The 15,970-nt window shown below is 42.6% G+C and overlaps 1 protein-coding gene across 1 annotated transcript in view; it reads left to right on the plus strand.

Moving 5' to 3' along the window:
* LOC132660752 (uncharacterized) overlaps positions 1–15,970 on the plus strand; it is an 85,570-nt gene that overhangs the window by 35,006 nt on the left and 34,594 nt on the right. The window contains exons 4-10 of the mRNA XM_078433927.2: positions 3,656–3,788; positions 5,450–5,547; positions 6,507–6,569; positions 9,811–10,036; positions 10,979–11,057; positions 12,514–12,681; positions 13,284–13,360. Coding sequence (XP_078290053.1) covers positions 9,817–10,036; positions 10,979–11,057; positions 12,514–12,547 — 333 coding nt within the window. The 5' untranslated portion in view covers positions 3,656–3,788; positions 5,450–5,547; positions 6,507–6,569; positions 9,811–9,816 and the 3' untranslated portion in view covers positions 12,548–12,681; positions 13,284–13,360. The remainder of the gene's footprint in view (positions 1–3,655; positions 3,789–5,449; positions 5,548–6,506; positions 6,570–9,810; positions 10,037–10,978; positions 11,058–12,513; positions 12,682–13,283; positions 13,361–15,970) is intronic.

A 15,970-nucleotide genomic window follows, 5' to 3' on the forward strand; every position in this document is an offset into this window, starting at 1 on the left:
GATTGAGTTGCCTGAGACAACTGACACAGGTGACCAAGTAGAGGAAAAAATCAGACAATTAGAGAGAAGTGGATGAGTTTAACTCTGGTCCTAAATGTTTAAGAATACAGTGGCAGGAGTATTTTGGCATGACCTGCCCACTGGGGGAAATGTACAGATTAAGGCACTATCTGAGCCTGTCAAGAAGCTCAAGGCTTAGAGAAGAAGTCAGATATTGCCACACCACGTGTGTATCACTAAAGAGGTTTAAAACATGTGTTATGAGTCCTGGGTGGAGAGAGCCTCTAATGTCAGTGGAGACTGAGCAGAAGTGAACAAGATGCAAAATGGGGCTAATGGATTGTGTATGGGCTTCATGGACTGTGCTGACTAAGTGACCCGGCACATAGCGGGTCCTCAAATTCTGGTGTTGCTATGGGGAATACAGCACTGCTGGTATAGAGAAGGGTGACCTCAGGGCAGCAGAGCTCTCACATTGTACAAATAGAAGGTGAGGTTACCGTTTGGAACCGAATGATAGAATTCAATGCCTGTCAGAAGATTCTGGAGTGCTGGGCCCTGTTCTACGTGCTGTCCTTGTGCTATCCACGTGTAAGGTGAGTGTTTCCTGCATGGTATTTACCAGTGATGCAGGTGGTAACGTTTGGATCTTGGGTTTTCACCATCTTGTGATTTGGGGAGTTAACCAGGGTTCTAGCTAGTGAGTAGTAAAGCTGAGATTTTACCCAAGTGTGTTTGATTCCAAGGCCATATGCACCTGAGTGAGCATCCCACCCTGGTTCTCATGGATGGGACCCTTGGAGCAGCAGAAAGACGTTGGAGGCCTCTGAGTGCCAAACAAGTGACATTTAGAATAATTTCTCTCTCAGTATTTGTTTAAATGTTTATTTACTTATTTTGAGAGAGAGAATGTATGCATGAGTGGTGGAGGGGCAGAGAGAGAGGGAGAGAGAGAATCCCAAACAGCCTCCACACTTTGAGTACAGAGTCTCACATGGGGCTCAATCTCACCAACTGTGAGATTATGACCTGAACCAAAATCAACTTATTAGGTGCCCAGGTGCCTGCCTCTCTTATTATTGTTATTGTTGTTTATCTATCTATCTATCTATCTATCTATCTATCTAAAGGATTTGTTTATTTTTGAGAGAGAGTGAGAGTGCAAGTGAGGAGGGGGCAGAGGGAGAGGAAGACAGAAGACCCGAAGCAGGCTCTGTGTTGACAGCAGCGAGCCCGATATGGGGCTCAAACTTGTGAGCGGTAAGATGAGGACCTGTGCTGAAGTTGGATCTCAACTGACTGAGTCACCCAGGTGCCCCTTTCATTATTTTTAAAGGGTGGGTGAAGGTGGGGGGAAACCTGGAAGAAATTAGGTGGGTTATTTTTTCTTTTTGATTCTTGTTTTTAAAGTAATTACACTGATTTGTTTATTTGATAATGAAGGACAGAATATAAGTATGTAGGATACTTGGTTTTTCTCCTTTTCTCCTCTGGTGATGCCAGAGCAGTTTGAACTCTTCATATATTCTAAGAAGAATGTTGCTTAATGATGGGATATTAGGGGACACCTGGGTGTCTCAGTCAGTAGTGTATCTGACTTTTGATTTTGGCTCAGGCAATGATCACAAGGTCATGGGATCGAGCCCTGCCTTGGACTCTGCACTGAGCCTGGAATATGCTTAAGATTCTCTCTCTCTCCCTACCCTGCACCCACTCATGTGTTCTCTCTCTCTCTGAAAGAAAAAGAAAAGAGGAGAGAGAGAGAGACAGAGAGAGAGGGAGAGAGAGAGGAAGGAGAGAATGAGAGAAAGAAAAATAAAATGCCACTAACTAAAACTTACTTTCTTCAGGGACCACAGTAATGCCAAAATGTTATATGTGACCACAGTGCCAGATCATGTGCCTTTGCTGTTGACACAATGGGTAATTTGATTTTACTGGTTTTGGTACTAATCTTAAGAGATTGCTGTTTTACCTTTTTGGTTAATTTAGATCAAATTTCTGATAAGATTAAGTACTACATTAAGGAAAATGCAAAATGTGCAGAAAACATATCCATTTGTGAATAGAAGGTATAACCATCCCCCCCTTTTTTTCATTTTCTTGATTTCACCTGGAATTATGTTCACTTCTGGTTCACTGATTTTGCCATCTCCTCTTTCATCCTGATGTCCCATTTCATTCCATTCTCTAACAGGCTAAATTCAAAGTAATCATCACATATGTAAAATACCACATTTTTTATTTCTGTAATGACTTACCCACCAGAGATAGGTTTTTATGTCAGCATAATTAATATTTTTGAATTCTGAATCCTTTATTACGTATTTGTGTAGATCAATGGAGCAAAGAAATGTGCTCAAGAAACCATATGGCAAAATAAGCTTCCCTCTTACGAAGCACATAGATGTAAGATAAAAATCCCTTCTTTGTCCTGGGTGCCTGGGTGGCTCAGTCGGTTAAACATCCAACTCTTGGTTTCAGCTCAAGTCATAGTCTCATGGTTCGTGAGTTTGAGCCCTGCATTGGGCTTCATGCTGATGGTGGGAAGCCTGCTTGGGATTCTCTGCCTCTGTCTCTCTCTGCCCTTCCCATGCTCACTTGCTCTGTCTCTCTCTCAAAACACAAATTAAAGTATTAAAATCCCTTCTTTGTCCCTTAAAAATGGAAGTAAAAGTAATGAGTAAGTATTCCTGATGACTATGTGTTTTGTTGAAGAATAACAGTGAGACACTTGAGCGCACTAATGAATTTTTCAATGACATCATTCCAAGTGCGCATGCTTCGTTGCAATCTGAGAGAAATCAGAATGTCAAGAATCGGGGCTTCCTGAGTTACCATAATTTGATGTCTGTGCCCTTCTGGTCATTAGGTGAATTGAGCCCCTCAACCTTCCATGCTGTTCACAGCTGTTTGAAGCAGTAACACCACAGTACCTCTTTTATATAGGAGTGAGGCAGAATTTGTTTTCATAACCCTGGCTTAATTTTTATATCATTCACTGCTGCTGGGAGAGAGCACTAGAAGTTTCTTGCCATGTTGAACAGTTCTGGTCCTCTTAATGCAGAGCAGAGAATTTTGAAAGAGAATCGGGTGACAATATTTCTATTCCATAAAGAAAAGTCATTCATTGGGCTGTTTGGCTTGAAAGATTTTACACTTTCTTCATTTTTTCATTGTCATCCAGTTACAGTTCCATTGTCTCAAAACCAACATAGTTGCTCTGAATCATTTACACCTTCCACTGTTCTCTTCATCCTTCATTTCTTTATGTGTCTGGCTTTTCTCTTTGGCCCAAACTGGATTGACTGTTTTTAATGATACAGGGACTGACTGTGGGATATGTGCTATTGACAATGCTTCTTTGTGACACATTGTCCAGTGTTTGTTTGGAAAGCCTAGTACACGTTTTGTTTCTATCCTACTTGCAAGTCGGGGAAAGGAAAAATCTATAGAGAACTTGAAAGGTGCTAATTTAGTAAACACTTCAGAAGTTTCAGAAGTAAATTCCCTCTATTTCCTGCAGGATTTCCATTGTACACTTTAGCTTTGAAGAAAAACGAATTTTTCATATCTTAGAATATTCGATTTATATGTTATCTACTGAGTGATCTTCTTCTTGGGAAGAAGTCACTAGAGAGAATGTTTTGCTCAGGTTCACCTCTCCCTTAATGAAGTTCATACCAGCGAAGTGAAAGTGAAGTCTGAAGAACAGGAAGTGAGATCGAAGTCTGAAGATACAGCCTGTGCAGACAGAAAATGCTCAGCTTAAGGTACACAAGAATCAGGTAAAAAAAATTACCATCAACTGTTATATAAATCAGAAATGAACACCATTACTTCCTTTTTAAGTTTCTCTTCTTTAACTGTGGTAAAACACATGCATTAGAAAGTTTCCCAGCATAAACTTTTAAGTATACATTTTAGTAGTGGTAAGTACACTCACGTTCTTCACCTTTCTCAAGTCTGTCTTAACGTCAGGGGATACGAGTGCATGCATCAAGGATTCATGCAGAGAGTCTTGACGTCTCATAAACCTGGAAGAGGTGTTGTTTAGAGGGAAGAAAACCGCAGTTGGTAGAATGAGTTTGCTCTGGGAAGGTAAAAAGTGGCTTCCTGCCTTGGGAATCCTGTTCTTTCTCCTCTCCCCCCTCATCGCCACACTCATGGGAACAGGTGCACACCCCCAAGTACACTGTTTTATGCTCGACAGGCAGCAAAAGAGAACTGGGGGACAACTGTGAGGCACCTAGGTGTGGGAAAGGGGCAAAGGACCCCAAATGGGACATGCTGAAGAAGAATGTAGATGTTTGTGATGGAATGTGTGGACAAAGAAGCTCACAGAAGCTCACAGAAGAGTAAGACTTTCAGGAATTGTTACAAACACTGTTGTAAGAAAAGATGTGTCAGACAGTGGGGATCATTTTCTTTCTTTGAGCACATTTAATGCCAACCGTACTTTTACCATAGTAATCAGTAAAGAATTGTGTTTCTCCCTTCTGCCTTGATTTCTGTGATCTGCACCTTCCTTCACTTTGTGGAAACCTCAGGGTTCATTTTCATTGTTCTTTACATTTCAGCCCCATCGTAGCAACATGACTGCCATATGTATATATTTTGTTGTTAAACTCTAGACATTGGGTAGGAAATATTGGGAGGAGAATTCATGTGTACTGGGATGGTATCTTGCTGCAGATGAGATGGAAGTTTATGTCTGGTAGGAGATCAGAGGTGCTGGCATTACTGTGAATTCAGTTTTCCTTCCTTTCTTTTCCCTTCCCTTCCCTTCCCCACATTCCTTTTCCAGGAGACAATATTCTGAAAGTGGGAAATTCACATCATTTTCTTTCCATCAGTGTATTTTGCATTCTTCTCAACTGATGTCTTTGAGTCAGGTGGCAGGAGTTCCCTCATGAAGTGTAGAAATGTCCAGTAGGTCATTGTACAGTGTTAATAATACCATGTCCAAGAAAGATGTCTCTATGGCATTGTCATGGCCCAAGCCTTGATTGAGAGTTCAGGGCTCTTGGGAGAAATCAGACAAGTCAGGAACCCCTGCATCATCCTTGTGTGTTTAGTTGTGATGAGTTGGTCAGGCTTGGTTTTGTACACTGCAAAGAAATATGCTTATGCTGTCCCAATCACAAGAGCCTGAGTGCACCTCGTGTGGGCTTTTTATATTTATGTGATGTATTGATGAGTAGGAATAGAGAGCTATGAAGAGAAGCTCAGAGTTGCCAAAGACTTGCCAGCATTCTGGAGTTTCCATTTGTTTAGTCCCTTAATAGGGGGCATCAATGCTTTCCCCTGGTTGTGTTTGTGGATCTGTGCATTTACGGGGAATGGGAGAGGGCACATTTGAGACCTGCCTTCAGATTTCAGGGAGGGAAGAAAGACATAATTTCACATGGGCTACCAGGTAATCTATGTTTCTTTCCCTTTAATGAAGCTGCAACTGAAAGAACGGGAGCAGGTGAAAGGGGAGAAGCAGCTGTCAGCCACAGAGGAGAAACTGAAATTAGCTGCAGAAGAGCTGTGGAACTACAAGTGAGCTCAGCTCCTGCCAGCATCTCACACGACACCCATTGTATTGCTTTGAAACTTTGTACAGTTAGACCCAAGTAGCACACAAATATACACAAATATTCAGGAGACATTTATTTATATAGACACTTCAAGAGAAATGTGACATATTCCAGATGTTAAATTAAAAATATTAATCTAAACAAGTTAAGTCACTAAAGATTTCCTGATCCCTGGTGCTGGCCAGGCTATGTGGAAATGTGATTCCTGAACATGTTTCTGGAGGTGCTGGAAATGATTACAAACCTCAGGAAGCAGTTTGGTGGAGGATGAATCACATTGACAAGTATGACCATCCCGTTTGAGAGACCCACTTGTTGTAACCATGAGAAATATGATGAGGATACAAAGAAAAGACTTGAACTTTACAATGAAAGATCCTCATTGCAGAATTAGGGAGCTGTCACCACAGTCAAGGAGACTGTGTCAATATGGAGCACCACAGGCATCAAATAATAAATCCAAGATGATGTAGCAATGGCTTTGAGCTTTCTGTACTCTCCTCCTTATGTGAAATGTGTCTTATATGATTGGGTTGTGTGTATAAGAGTTCAGTTACTATACTGGGAACCTGGGCCAATTAACATCACCCTCAACATGGTGCTTCATCTGATGAAAGCCATTGCACACCCAGGAGAAGAGTAGAAGAAACACAAGAACAGCTGCAGCAGTCACAGCTCACCTTCGGCCATCAGGTATCTGCACTCTGCCCAGTAGTTCATGAGTGCTTCAGCACCTAATGCAGATGATCATAATGGGCCACTGAATCTCTCCACATGGGTTTTTATTGATGTTCTGACTCTTTCAGATTGCTGTTTGTGAGAAGGCAGCTCAGGACAACTGAGTAAGAATGTTTTTCTCTCCTCCTCTTGTGCACACCCTGCCACAGCTGAACGTGGGTGTGTTTCTCTCTCCCACCTCAGGGCTCATGATCAGCAGAGGGTGGTGGCAGAGCAGAGCAGGGAGGTGGCCTACTTGAAGTGCAGGTACAGGATTTTGACATATTTATTTTAAGGCTGCTGTGAGGTTTTTAAAAAGGCTAAACTGTTCGGTGTCCAGTGGAGGCCTGGGTGTGGTAACTCTTAGTGAAACTGATTCATCTCGATCTTCAAGACTGGAAGTCATCCAAAGACAGAGGCTTCCAGAGGAATTCAGGAGGCACAAACCAATGGCAAGAGGACCTGATAGGGAGATCCCTCCATGGAGAGGTATGGAGCACATTGTGAAATGCAGTAGTTTAACTTCTGTGGCAACATCCGCACAATCGGCTTCTTGTTCCCGTGGATGTAATTGTTTGGTCTCCTGCAAACAGTCCCAGGTGGTTACTAGAGGGCAAAGTTGTCTCAAAGTGGTGACGGTACACTGTTTCCCTCAGATGCCCCCAGCCAGCAGGGCTCTTTGGGTCTGTCCCTTGTGAGTGGTGTAGCTCACGCCCCTCCAATGATTGTGGGCCCCCCTGCAACCTCCCAGTTACACTTAACTGGAGAGTGGATGCTAGAATGGACATGGGTCAGCCCCCCTTTCACCTTGAGACAATGTTGAAGGCTGTTTCTTTTGTTTCACATGAATAACGTGAACAACAGCATGAATTACAGGCTGTATGTCCCAATGAGCTTCCTTGATTTGGCTTTTGGATAAATGCTCTATAGAAAATATGCTTTCTATAAAGAAAGCAGACATTTCTTTCCTCTGTTTAGAGGTCTCTTTATTCTTTAAAAGTTTTTTTTTTTTGTATTGTGAACTATAGTACTCCATTAGTAAAGTAAATCCTTGTGAAATTTCACTCCTCTAATATTTTATTAGTGTAACTCTAAAGCTTTGCAGGTCATTCCACACATGGAATTAACCTTTCCTTACCTAATTACTATAGCATTAGTCTCTTCAAGGCAATTTCTGTTCATGAATACTCACATAATCCCTTGTCAGATACATAAGGCAGATGATGTATACAGTAAACCACTTCAAAAATCCCACCCATGCCTTGTAGAAAAGGACAGTGTGCTTTCATGCGGATGTTTACCGACATTATCCTAACTAAGCCATTCTTATTTTCATTTTTAATCTGTGATAAATTGTCTTTTCCCATGATGTGTATTAGGAAACCCTTCTTTTAGTGTTGATTTCCAATGAATTGAGCCCTGACATATCCACAGGTGGTTGATTATCAAATATCTAACGAAAGCCTTCTGGTGCCTTCCTCGAGGCTCCCCTGAGTCCCAAGCAGTCACCTGTGCCATGTGGAAAACCCTCTGCTTCTTGTAAGGGACCTGATTGTAGCAAGCAGTGTAATATGGTGGAGGAAGGTACGGAGGTTTTTTTTTTCCACCCAGTCTATGCAAGTCAGAAGAAACCTCCATCCCTTCTTTGGCCTCTCTCAAATGCAGAACCTGGTGCAGCTTCTGTGAGGAACAAGAATTCTGTCCCTACTATGGGCACAGAGAAGGTCAAAGGAAATGATGTGACAATTTTCAGTTGTAAGTCTCTCTCTGGAATCTTTTGTCTCTTTATACGGCACTCTCTCCTGGTCTTGTCTCAAGGTTGTGCGTTCTGACATATATCTATGGAGTTATTTACTTTACAAAGAGTAAAACTCTTTGCCAAGAGCCTATGGGCCTCTCTGTTCTTAGCTTGTTTGTCATCTTTGATGGTGCCTCCAGAAGCCATAAGTGTTTAGAGGCTGAGGACCACAGGGAAGTCACTGTGTGTTTGTGGAAATATGAGGAGGATGACATCTCACTCCACACTTACGTCTCCTGGCCTGGCTCACTTCTTCCAGACCTCCTTTCATGGGGATGTTCCTGAAAACTGAAACAGTAGTGTTGTTGTTCTTTTACTCCTTTTCTGTCCAGAGTTAGTCATTAACCTGTTTAGAACATCGATTGTAATCCTCACTAACTGAAAAACATGAAAAGCCCAGCTTTCTGAGAGGTGCAATTTTGAATGCTCTTATTCGAAGGTTATTTTTTTCTAAATTTCATAATTCACCCGTTTTCCCATCTCTTTTGGGAAATGTGCTTTTGCAGAGTCACTGAAGCTGTTCAAGTAGTAAAAATATTATGAATTCTCAGGGAAGACATATTTGCAGTAGAAAATGTACACTGGAACTGAAGGAACAGAGAGTGAAAGTCAGGTCTGATGTGCCAGTTTCTGGAAAAGAGCTGAAGCCATGTTCATGTAACCAGGTTCTTTTATGGCCTCTGTAGCTGTTATAGCTGGCATCTTTTATTCATACCTAACTGTCTGTTCCACTTTGATATCAGAACATATTCATTTTAATTCTGTCATTTCAAATTCCAAACATAGTTTTCCATGGGACAAAATTAGCCTGTGTGTCACAGTGCACGTAAAAATTTGGCATTACCTGTGAATTCACATATTATCTATAACTTTTCCTAACTGACTCCCGTAGGTGGCACTGTTCCTGCAGAAAACACTTTCCCAATTCCCCTGTAAGCTCTAGGGATGTCATCTCCCCATAGATCTTGTGCTTTAGGACAGCAGGTCCAGAGAGGGAGCCAGGTAAGCAGAGGCTGCCAGCAGGACCTTGCAGGCAGAGCTGGTATCAACTCCTGCTTCACCTTTTGCAAGCCTTTTACCTTCATTCCTCTTAGAGCCTGTTTCCTTACATTTAGAGCAGGGTGTGGCTGGCCATCCTTACCTTGCAGAGTTCTGAGAATCAGAGCTCGGTCATGAAAGACCTGTACAAGTTTCTCTCATGAGTCTCTGGGGTTAAACCACTCATAAGAATTAACTGCACATGGACTAAAGATTTAAATGAATGCTATGAAATCATAATTTCCCACCCTTATTTCTGCTCTTAATATTCCAAGATGGAGCTGTTGAGGTGGTGAAGGGCTGGATGGAGAGTAGTCCTGGAAATAGATGCCTGGGTGTGTGGAACAGACATTCTTTAGTAGTCTGGAATTATCTTTCTGATCCTCTAGGACCGGCCACTTCCTTCCTCCATTTGCAAACACAGCCAGTAACATGCATGCCGCCAGAAATTTCTGTCTTGGCTCCTCAAACTCCTGTAAGGTCTAGGTGGGACCCAGTGGGAAGGGTGGAGTTTTGTGGCACTGATGCTGCCCTGTTGAAACCAGGTGGAAGGGAAGGAGACAGGCACTATTCCTGCTTCATTGTGGTTCAGCTATGTTAGTGTTGGTGTTGGTGTTGGATTTTTCACCTTTTACCCTAACACATCTCAAAAGTTTAATTTCTGTCCTACAGGTCAACATGGCTGCCAGAGCATTTCCTTCTTTACCAGAAGTGCCCTCCATGGGGCACTATCCCATGGGCTGCCCTTCATCACCATTCATGGGCTTGGGGCCACCCTCACCTTCTCCACCCTGGTGGTCTCTGGGACCTCACCCTCCACCTCCACCTCCACCTCCACCTCCACCTCCACCTCCACCTCCACCTCCACCTCCACCTCTCCCTCCACCTCCAGCATTTGGTAAGATGATCTGAATAGTAGAAGTTGACTTGTAAAACACATTTCATCTTTTTTTCTTGTTGAGTCTTTGGGGGAAGTGCAGTGATGGCATCACAGGGCTTTCAGGTCAACCTGACTGAGGGCATTGTAACATTCTCAGGACACGCATGAAATGGGCTGTCATTTCCAAATGGTCAGCTGGGCAGCAAGTGTCTCTTATACAGCAGAAACAGGTCTTATACAGGTGGAAAGACATAGCACTCCTTAGTATGTAGCTTGTTACAGAGACCACGTGTTGGCCTCTCTGAGGGATGACACACACCCCTAAATTTATTTCTAGCTAGTTGAGACCTGAGCTATTCACAGGTGCTTGATCAGTTATGAAAACACCTGAACCAAGGCCCTGTGGAATTTTTCTCAAGGGTCAGGGTCAGATCTCTTCTCTTGACTGTAATATTAGTCTAAGTAGATTTCTATTCAGAAATAGTTATATAATACCTGCTCACATGTGAAAGGAAGCTTATAGATAAGCTGAAAGATTGAACAATTCTCCTGGAGCCAGAAGAAACACACCCATGCTCTTCTTTTGAGGATTTATTGATGTTATACCAGTTGACACTCTCATTTTAATTCTTATCTATCATGAGATGGTGATTTATTACCCCTAATGTATATTAAGAAATGGCTGTTTTGGAGACAATTTCCAGATTTCCATTTGAGTTGACCTGTTGAAAGTTATTTGACTAATTATGAAGAACAAGAACCAGGGCCCTATGGTTTCTTCATTAAGATGAGGGGATGGATCTCCCCCTTATCGTCGGGGTCACCTGAGGCTTGTGGGTTACTATCTGCCTCTCTTCATGGTCCTGAGTGTGGGGAAGAGTTTAAGATGTCACAAGATGTGGTGTTTGTTTCAATTCTGCACAGTCTACTAAAAGCAGAATACACCTCCATCCCTTCTAGAGACTTTAGCCGATCCAGAAGCTGGTGTCACTCCCGTGAGTCACAACAAGCACTCTACCAAAATGCCAAGAAGGACCAGGTAAATGCTGGGGCCATTTTCAGCTATCCATCTGTTGGGACACCCTCATTTGCGATACAGCGTGCTCTCCAGCCTTTTCCCTGTTTTGTGTGTTGTGTGATATGTCTGCCTGTTTCTATTTGCCAAATGCACAGCCTTAACCCAAGAGTCTACAGGCTTCTCTCTTTTCAGTCTGTCACCTTTTTCTGGTAAGTTTAGTAGCCAAAGGAACTCAGAGATTGAGGACCCTATGGCTTTTCCCATATGTTCTGGAAATAACACCAGGAAGATAATACTGCACTCCATACTAAAGTCTCTAGGCTTGTTGACTCCTACCATACTGCCTCTCTGGGGGATCAGTGTTGTTGTTATTTTCCTTTTTCTGGTCATGCGATTACGTGTTAAAGCTATGTGTTAATTGGAAATGCGAAAAGATGCCCCTCTATTTTGATATTGTGTGCTCTGTACAATTTATGACAAAGTCATTGTCATAACTCACCACCTTCACATCTTCATTGGTCAATGAGCTCTTTGGAATCCTTCAAGTTGTATCTTAGGTAAAAAATATTCTGAACACAAAGTCCTTCAGTTGTGTCTCCAATCCGTATTAGAGCTTATACCATCACTCATGACACATCCCTGGGAATTGATACCAAAATCAAAACACGTTCACATTAATTCTGTTACATGAATTCCTTCCTCTTTTTTCCCATATGATGTATTACTCTGTGTCTTGTAGTGTGCTCAAAATCAGAATTCCTTATGAATTCAGATAAACACATGTGGGCTTAGTAGACATTGACAAGTAATATGTTTGTCACAGCAAACACTTTCTCAGTTGCCCTGCAAAATGCCAGGCACCACCCAACTCTCCAGTGTCCTCTTAGGCCTTTGACAGCACAATGAGAGATGGGGAAGACCCCTTTCTCAGGGAGGGAAGCAGAGGGGGGCAAAGTGAGGGGCCGGCAGGCAGAACTTTTCCCCAGTAGTAGCTGTGATTTTTTTTGTGTGTGCAGATAACGAGCTGTTTATTTGCACGAATTGTGTTTGTGTGTGTGTGTGTGTGTGTGTGTGTGTGTGTGTGTTCTGAAGATGCCAAAAACAGAGCTTCTACAGTCACTGTAGTGGAGGGATGCAGAGTAATCTTGGACATAGATGTCTGCCTGTCTGGAATATGCTACTTCATTTGTTTGGACTTACTTCTTTTAATCCTCTAAGATGGGATCATTTTGTTCTCCATTCTCAGACATGGGCAGGGACATGTGGTGACAGTAGTTTAGCCTCCTGCATTTATTTGCCTAGGCTGTAGGTGGTACCCAGTGGGAGGATAGAGTTTTCAGGTAGTGATGCTATTCTCTTGGATCCTAGTGGCAGACAAGGTGGCAGGTGCTGACACATACTTCTCTGGGTTTCAGCTCCTTTGGATATTGGTTCTCTTGTCTGGCATATGGATGTAGCAGATACTTCTGTTCTGCAGGGCAGTGTGGATCCGTGGGGGTCTCCTCTCTTAACTGGAAGATTCTGCACACCCTACCCTAAAGGCCACCCTATGGGCTCCTGGGCACATCTGCCTCCTGAACCTTGGTGGCTCTGAGGAACACCCTAAACCCCTCCACCTACACCACTTGGTAAAATGATCTGAGCGGTATGTGTTGACTTGCAAAACACATTCATCTAATTTTTGTTGTTGTTGAGTCTTGGACAAAGTGCAGAGGTATTACCACTGGGCATTATAATGCAAGAGAAATGTGTTTACCACAATTACTACATTCCTCAAGTGTCTCATGATCCACATATCATCTTTGTGTCATTTCCCCCACTCTGTGTTGGTACATATGTCTCTTGTGGAGATGGAATGGGGCCATATACAGAAAAGCAGGCATAGCGCTTCAGCAGATGTGTGCCGTACACAGTCCATGTGCTGGGCAGTGGAGGCATGAGGCTCAGCCTAACGTATATCTATCCAGTTGAGCCCTCACTCATCCACAGTTGTTTGATGAGTCATGAAAGCACCTGAACCAGGGCTATAACAGGTCTTCATCAAAGTTTAAGGGATGGTTCTCCCCTTCACCTTGGGATCACCTGAAGCATGTGGGATACCCTCTGCATGTGATTTGGGATGTGACTGGGCCAAAGAGTTTAAGTTGTTTGAGGAATGAGGTGATGGTTTTTGTTTTTAGTTTTTTTGTTTTTTGTTTTTTGTCTGCACAATCTACTCCAATCAAAATAAACCTCCATCCCTTCTAGGGTCTTTTGCAGATCCAGATTTTGCTCCCGTGATTGACAACAAAACTGACTCTACCAAAAGGACCAAGAAGGACAAGGTAAGTGCTGTGGGCATTTTCAGTTGTAACTCTTTGTGGAAACCCTTATTTTTCTGTTCAGCACTCTCTCTTGGCATTGTGTCTGTTTTTTGTGTTGTATAATATGTCTGCTTGTTTTTCTTATTTTCAAAATGCACAACCTTAACCCAAGTGTCTACGGGTTCTCTATTTTCATCCCGTCAACTCCTTGTGGTAAGTTTAGAAGCCAAACATGGTCAGGGCTGAGGACCTGAGGGCTTTTCCAGTATGTTCCTGGAAATAACCCAAGGAGGATGACACCACACTCCACCTGGAGGTCTTCTGGCCTGCCTCATTTTTTCTGGACCTCCTCAAAGTTAAATCATTGCTTTTGCTGTTACTTCTGTTCTGTTTCTGTCTAGGGGATTAACGTGTTCAGAAAATCCACGGTTATCCTTATGGTATGAAAATGCAAAATGCCTTCACTCCAACTTTATTTTTGTATGTGTCATTTAGAGTGTTCTTAGACAAAATAAATTTCATACCCATCAACATTTAGCCTTTTTTTCTTTTTTCTTCCTTCCTTCCTCTCTCTTTCTTTCTTTCTTTCTTTCTTTCTTTTTCTTTCTTTCTTTCTCTCTTCTTTTGTAAATGTGCTGTCTGGAATCCTTTCACATGTGCCCTCAGTCTAAATACTCTGACCTATAAGAGGTGACATATTTATCCAAGAAAACATGCATTGGAACATGAGTGGCGAAGAGAGAAAATCCGTTATTACCTGCATTGTAATTCCCCAGTGTGTCCTTCATTTGTATTCGCATGAGCACGTTCTCTTGTGTCCTGTGTCAGTGTTACAGGTGAAGCATGGAAATGTAAAGCAGAAATGAAAGTGCATTTGTGTTAATTCTGTTAATTAGAATTTCAGTTCATTTTTCCAGAGGACATGATTACCCTGCAAATTATACTGTACTTAAACTGAGAAGTACCACTGAATTAAAATAAATTACCTAAGCCTAACTAACATGTATAGGTAACATGTTTCTCTAGGAACATGCTTTTCCAGGTTCTCTGCATGACCTCAGGATTCCCATTGCCCCATGTGTGTCTGTGCCCATGGATAGCACTTCCAGAGAGGAGAAGACCCCATTGTCAGGAGAGAAGCAGATTGGGCACAGGCGGGGGCTTAGAGGAAGAGTTTTGAGCCATCTGGCATTGTCATTTCTTCTCATTTTTTAATTCTTCACATACAAATAAGCAGCCTCTGTGGTGGAGGAGGATGAGGGGTGGTGGTTGATTCTGGACTTAGATGCCTTCATATCGGGAATATGCTATTTTATTAATTTACTCCATATTCACTCCATGAGTTCTCTAGGACAAGAGCCCTTGCTGTCCTACATTTGCAGACATATGGGGACACTATTTTCTTCCCATAGCCTCCGTTCCCCACCCCCAAAGCTCTCAGCAGAACCCAAAGTATGGGTAGAGTTCTTTTGATGCTGATGCTGCCCGCTTGGAATCTGGTGGTGGGAAAGCTGGCAGGAGATGAGCACTGCTTCTTTAGGTTTTTCTTTTTGCTGGTGTTGGTGCTTGGTTCTGTCCTATGAACACAGCTTTCATTTCTGTTCTGCAGGCCATTATGTATGCAAGAGGGCCTGGTCCTTTCCGAGGTTTGCCTTTTAGGTTGTACCCCATGGATTGCCCTTCATTACCAGTCATGGGCTATGGGCCACCTCCCCCTCCTCCACCAGCTTCTCCATGTACTCAATTTGGTAAGATGACCGGAACTAGATGAGTGACTTATAAAGCGTATTCATCTTCTTGATGATTGATTTTGTGGGAATGATGTAGAGATGCTTGTGAGGGCTTGGAAATTCAACTGCAAACCTGCCTGAGGACAGTGTAATATAAATCCAAGGTTTCTCAGGACATACATACAATGGGCTTTGCCATTTCCCTGCAATGAGGTGAGCTTCAGGTTTCTCTTGTCAAAAAGAAGGAGGCTTTTGGGTTTTTTGTTAAAAAGATAACAATACTTTTTTTTAGACTAGCCCCGTTCACTTTCCTTTCAGTCAAACCCTTGCTATTTCTCTCCCCCTCCCCTACCCCATTCTCTGGAAGAGAATATTATTTTTCCTGGTCTCTAAGCCCTTTTTGTTTTTTTTTTTAATATGAAATTTATTGCCAAATTGGTTTGCATACAACACCCAGTGCTCATCCCAAAAGGTGCCCTCCTAAATGCCCATCACCCACCTTTCCCTCCCTCCCACCCCCCATCAACCCTCAGTTTCTTCTCCGTTTTTAAGAGTCTCTTACGGTTTGGCTCCCTCCATCTCTAACCCTTTTTTTTCCTTCCCCTCCCCCATGGTCTTCTGTTAAGTTTCTCAGGATCCACATAAAAGTGAAAATATATGGTATCTGTCTTTCTCTGCCTGACTTATTTCACTTAGCATAACACTTTCCAGTTCCATCCAAGTTGCTACAAAAGGCCATATTTCATTCTTTCTCATTGCCACGTAGTATTCCATTGTGTATATAAACCACAATTTCTTTACTCATTCATCAGTTGATGGACATTTAGGATCCTTCCATAATTTGGCTATTGTTGAAAGTGCTGCTATAAACATTGGGGTCCCAGTGCCCCTATGCATCAGC

Source organism: Panthera onca, chromosome D1 (genome assembly GCF_046562875.1).
Source record: "Panthera onca isolate mPanOnc1 chromosome D1, mPanOnc1 haplotype 2, whole genome shotgun sequence".
NCBI lineage: Eukaryota > Metazoa > Chordata > Mammalia > Carnivora > Felidae > Panthera > Panthera onca.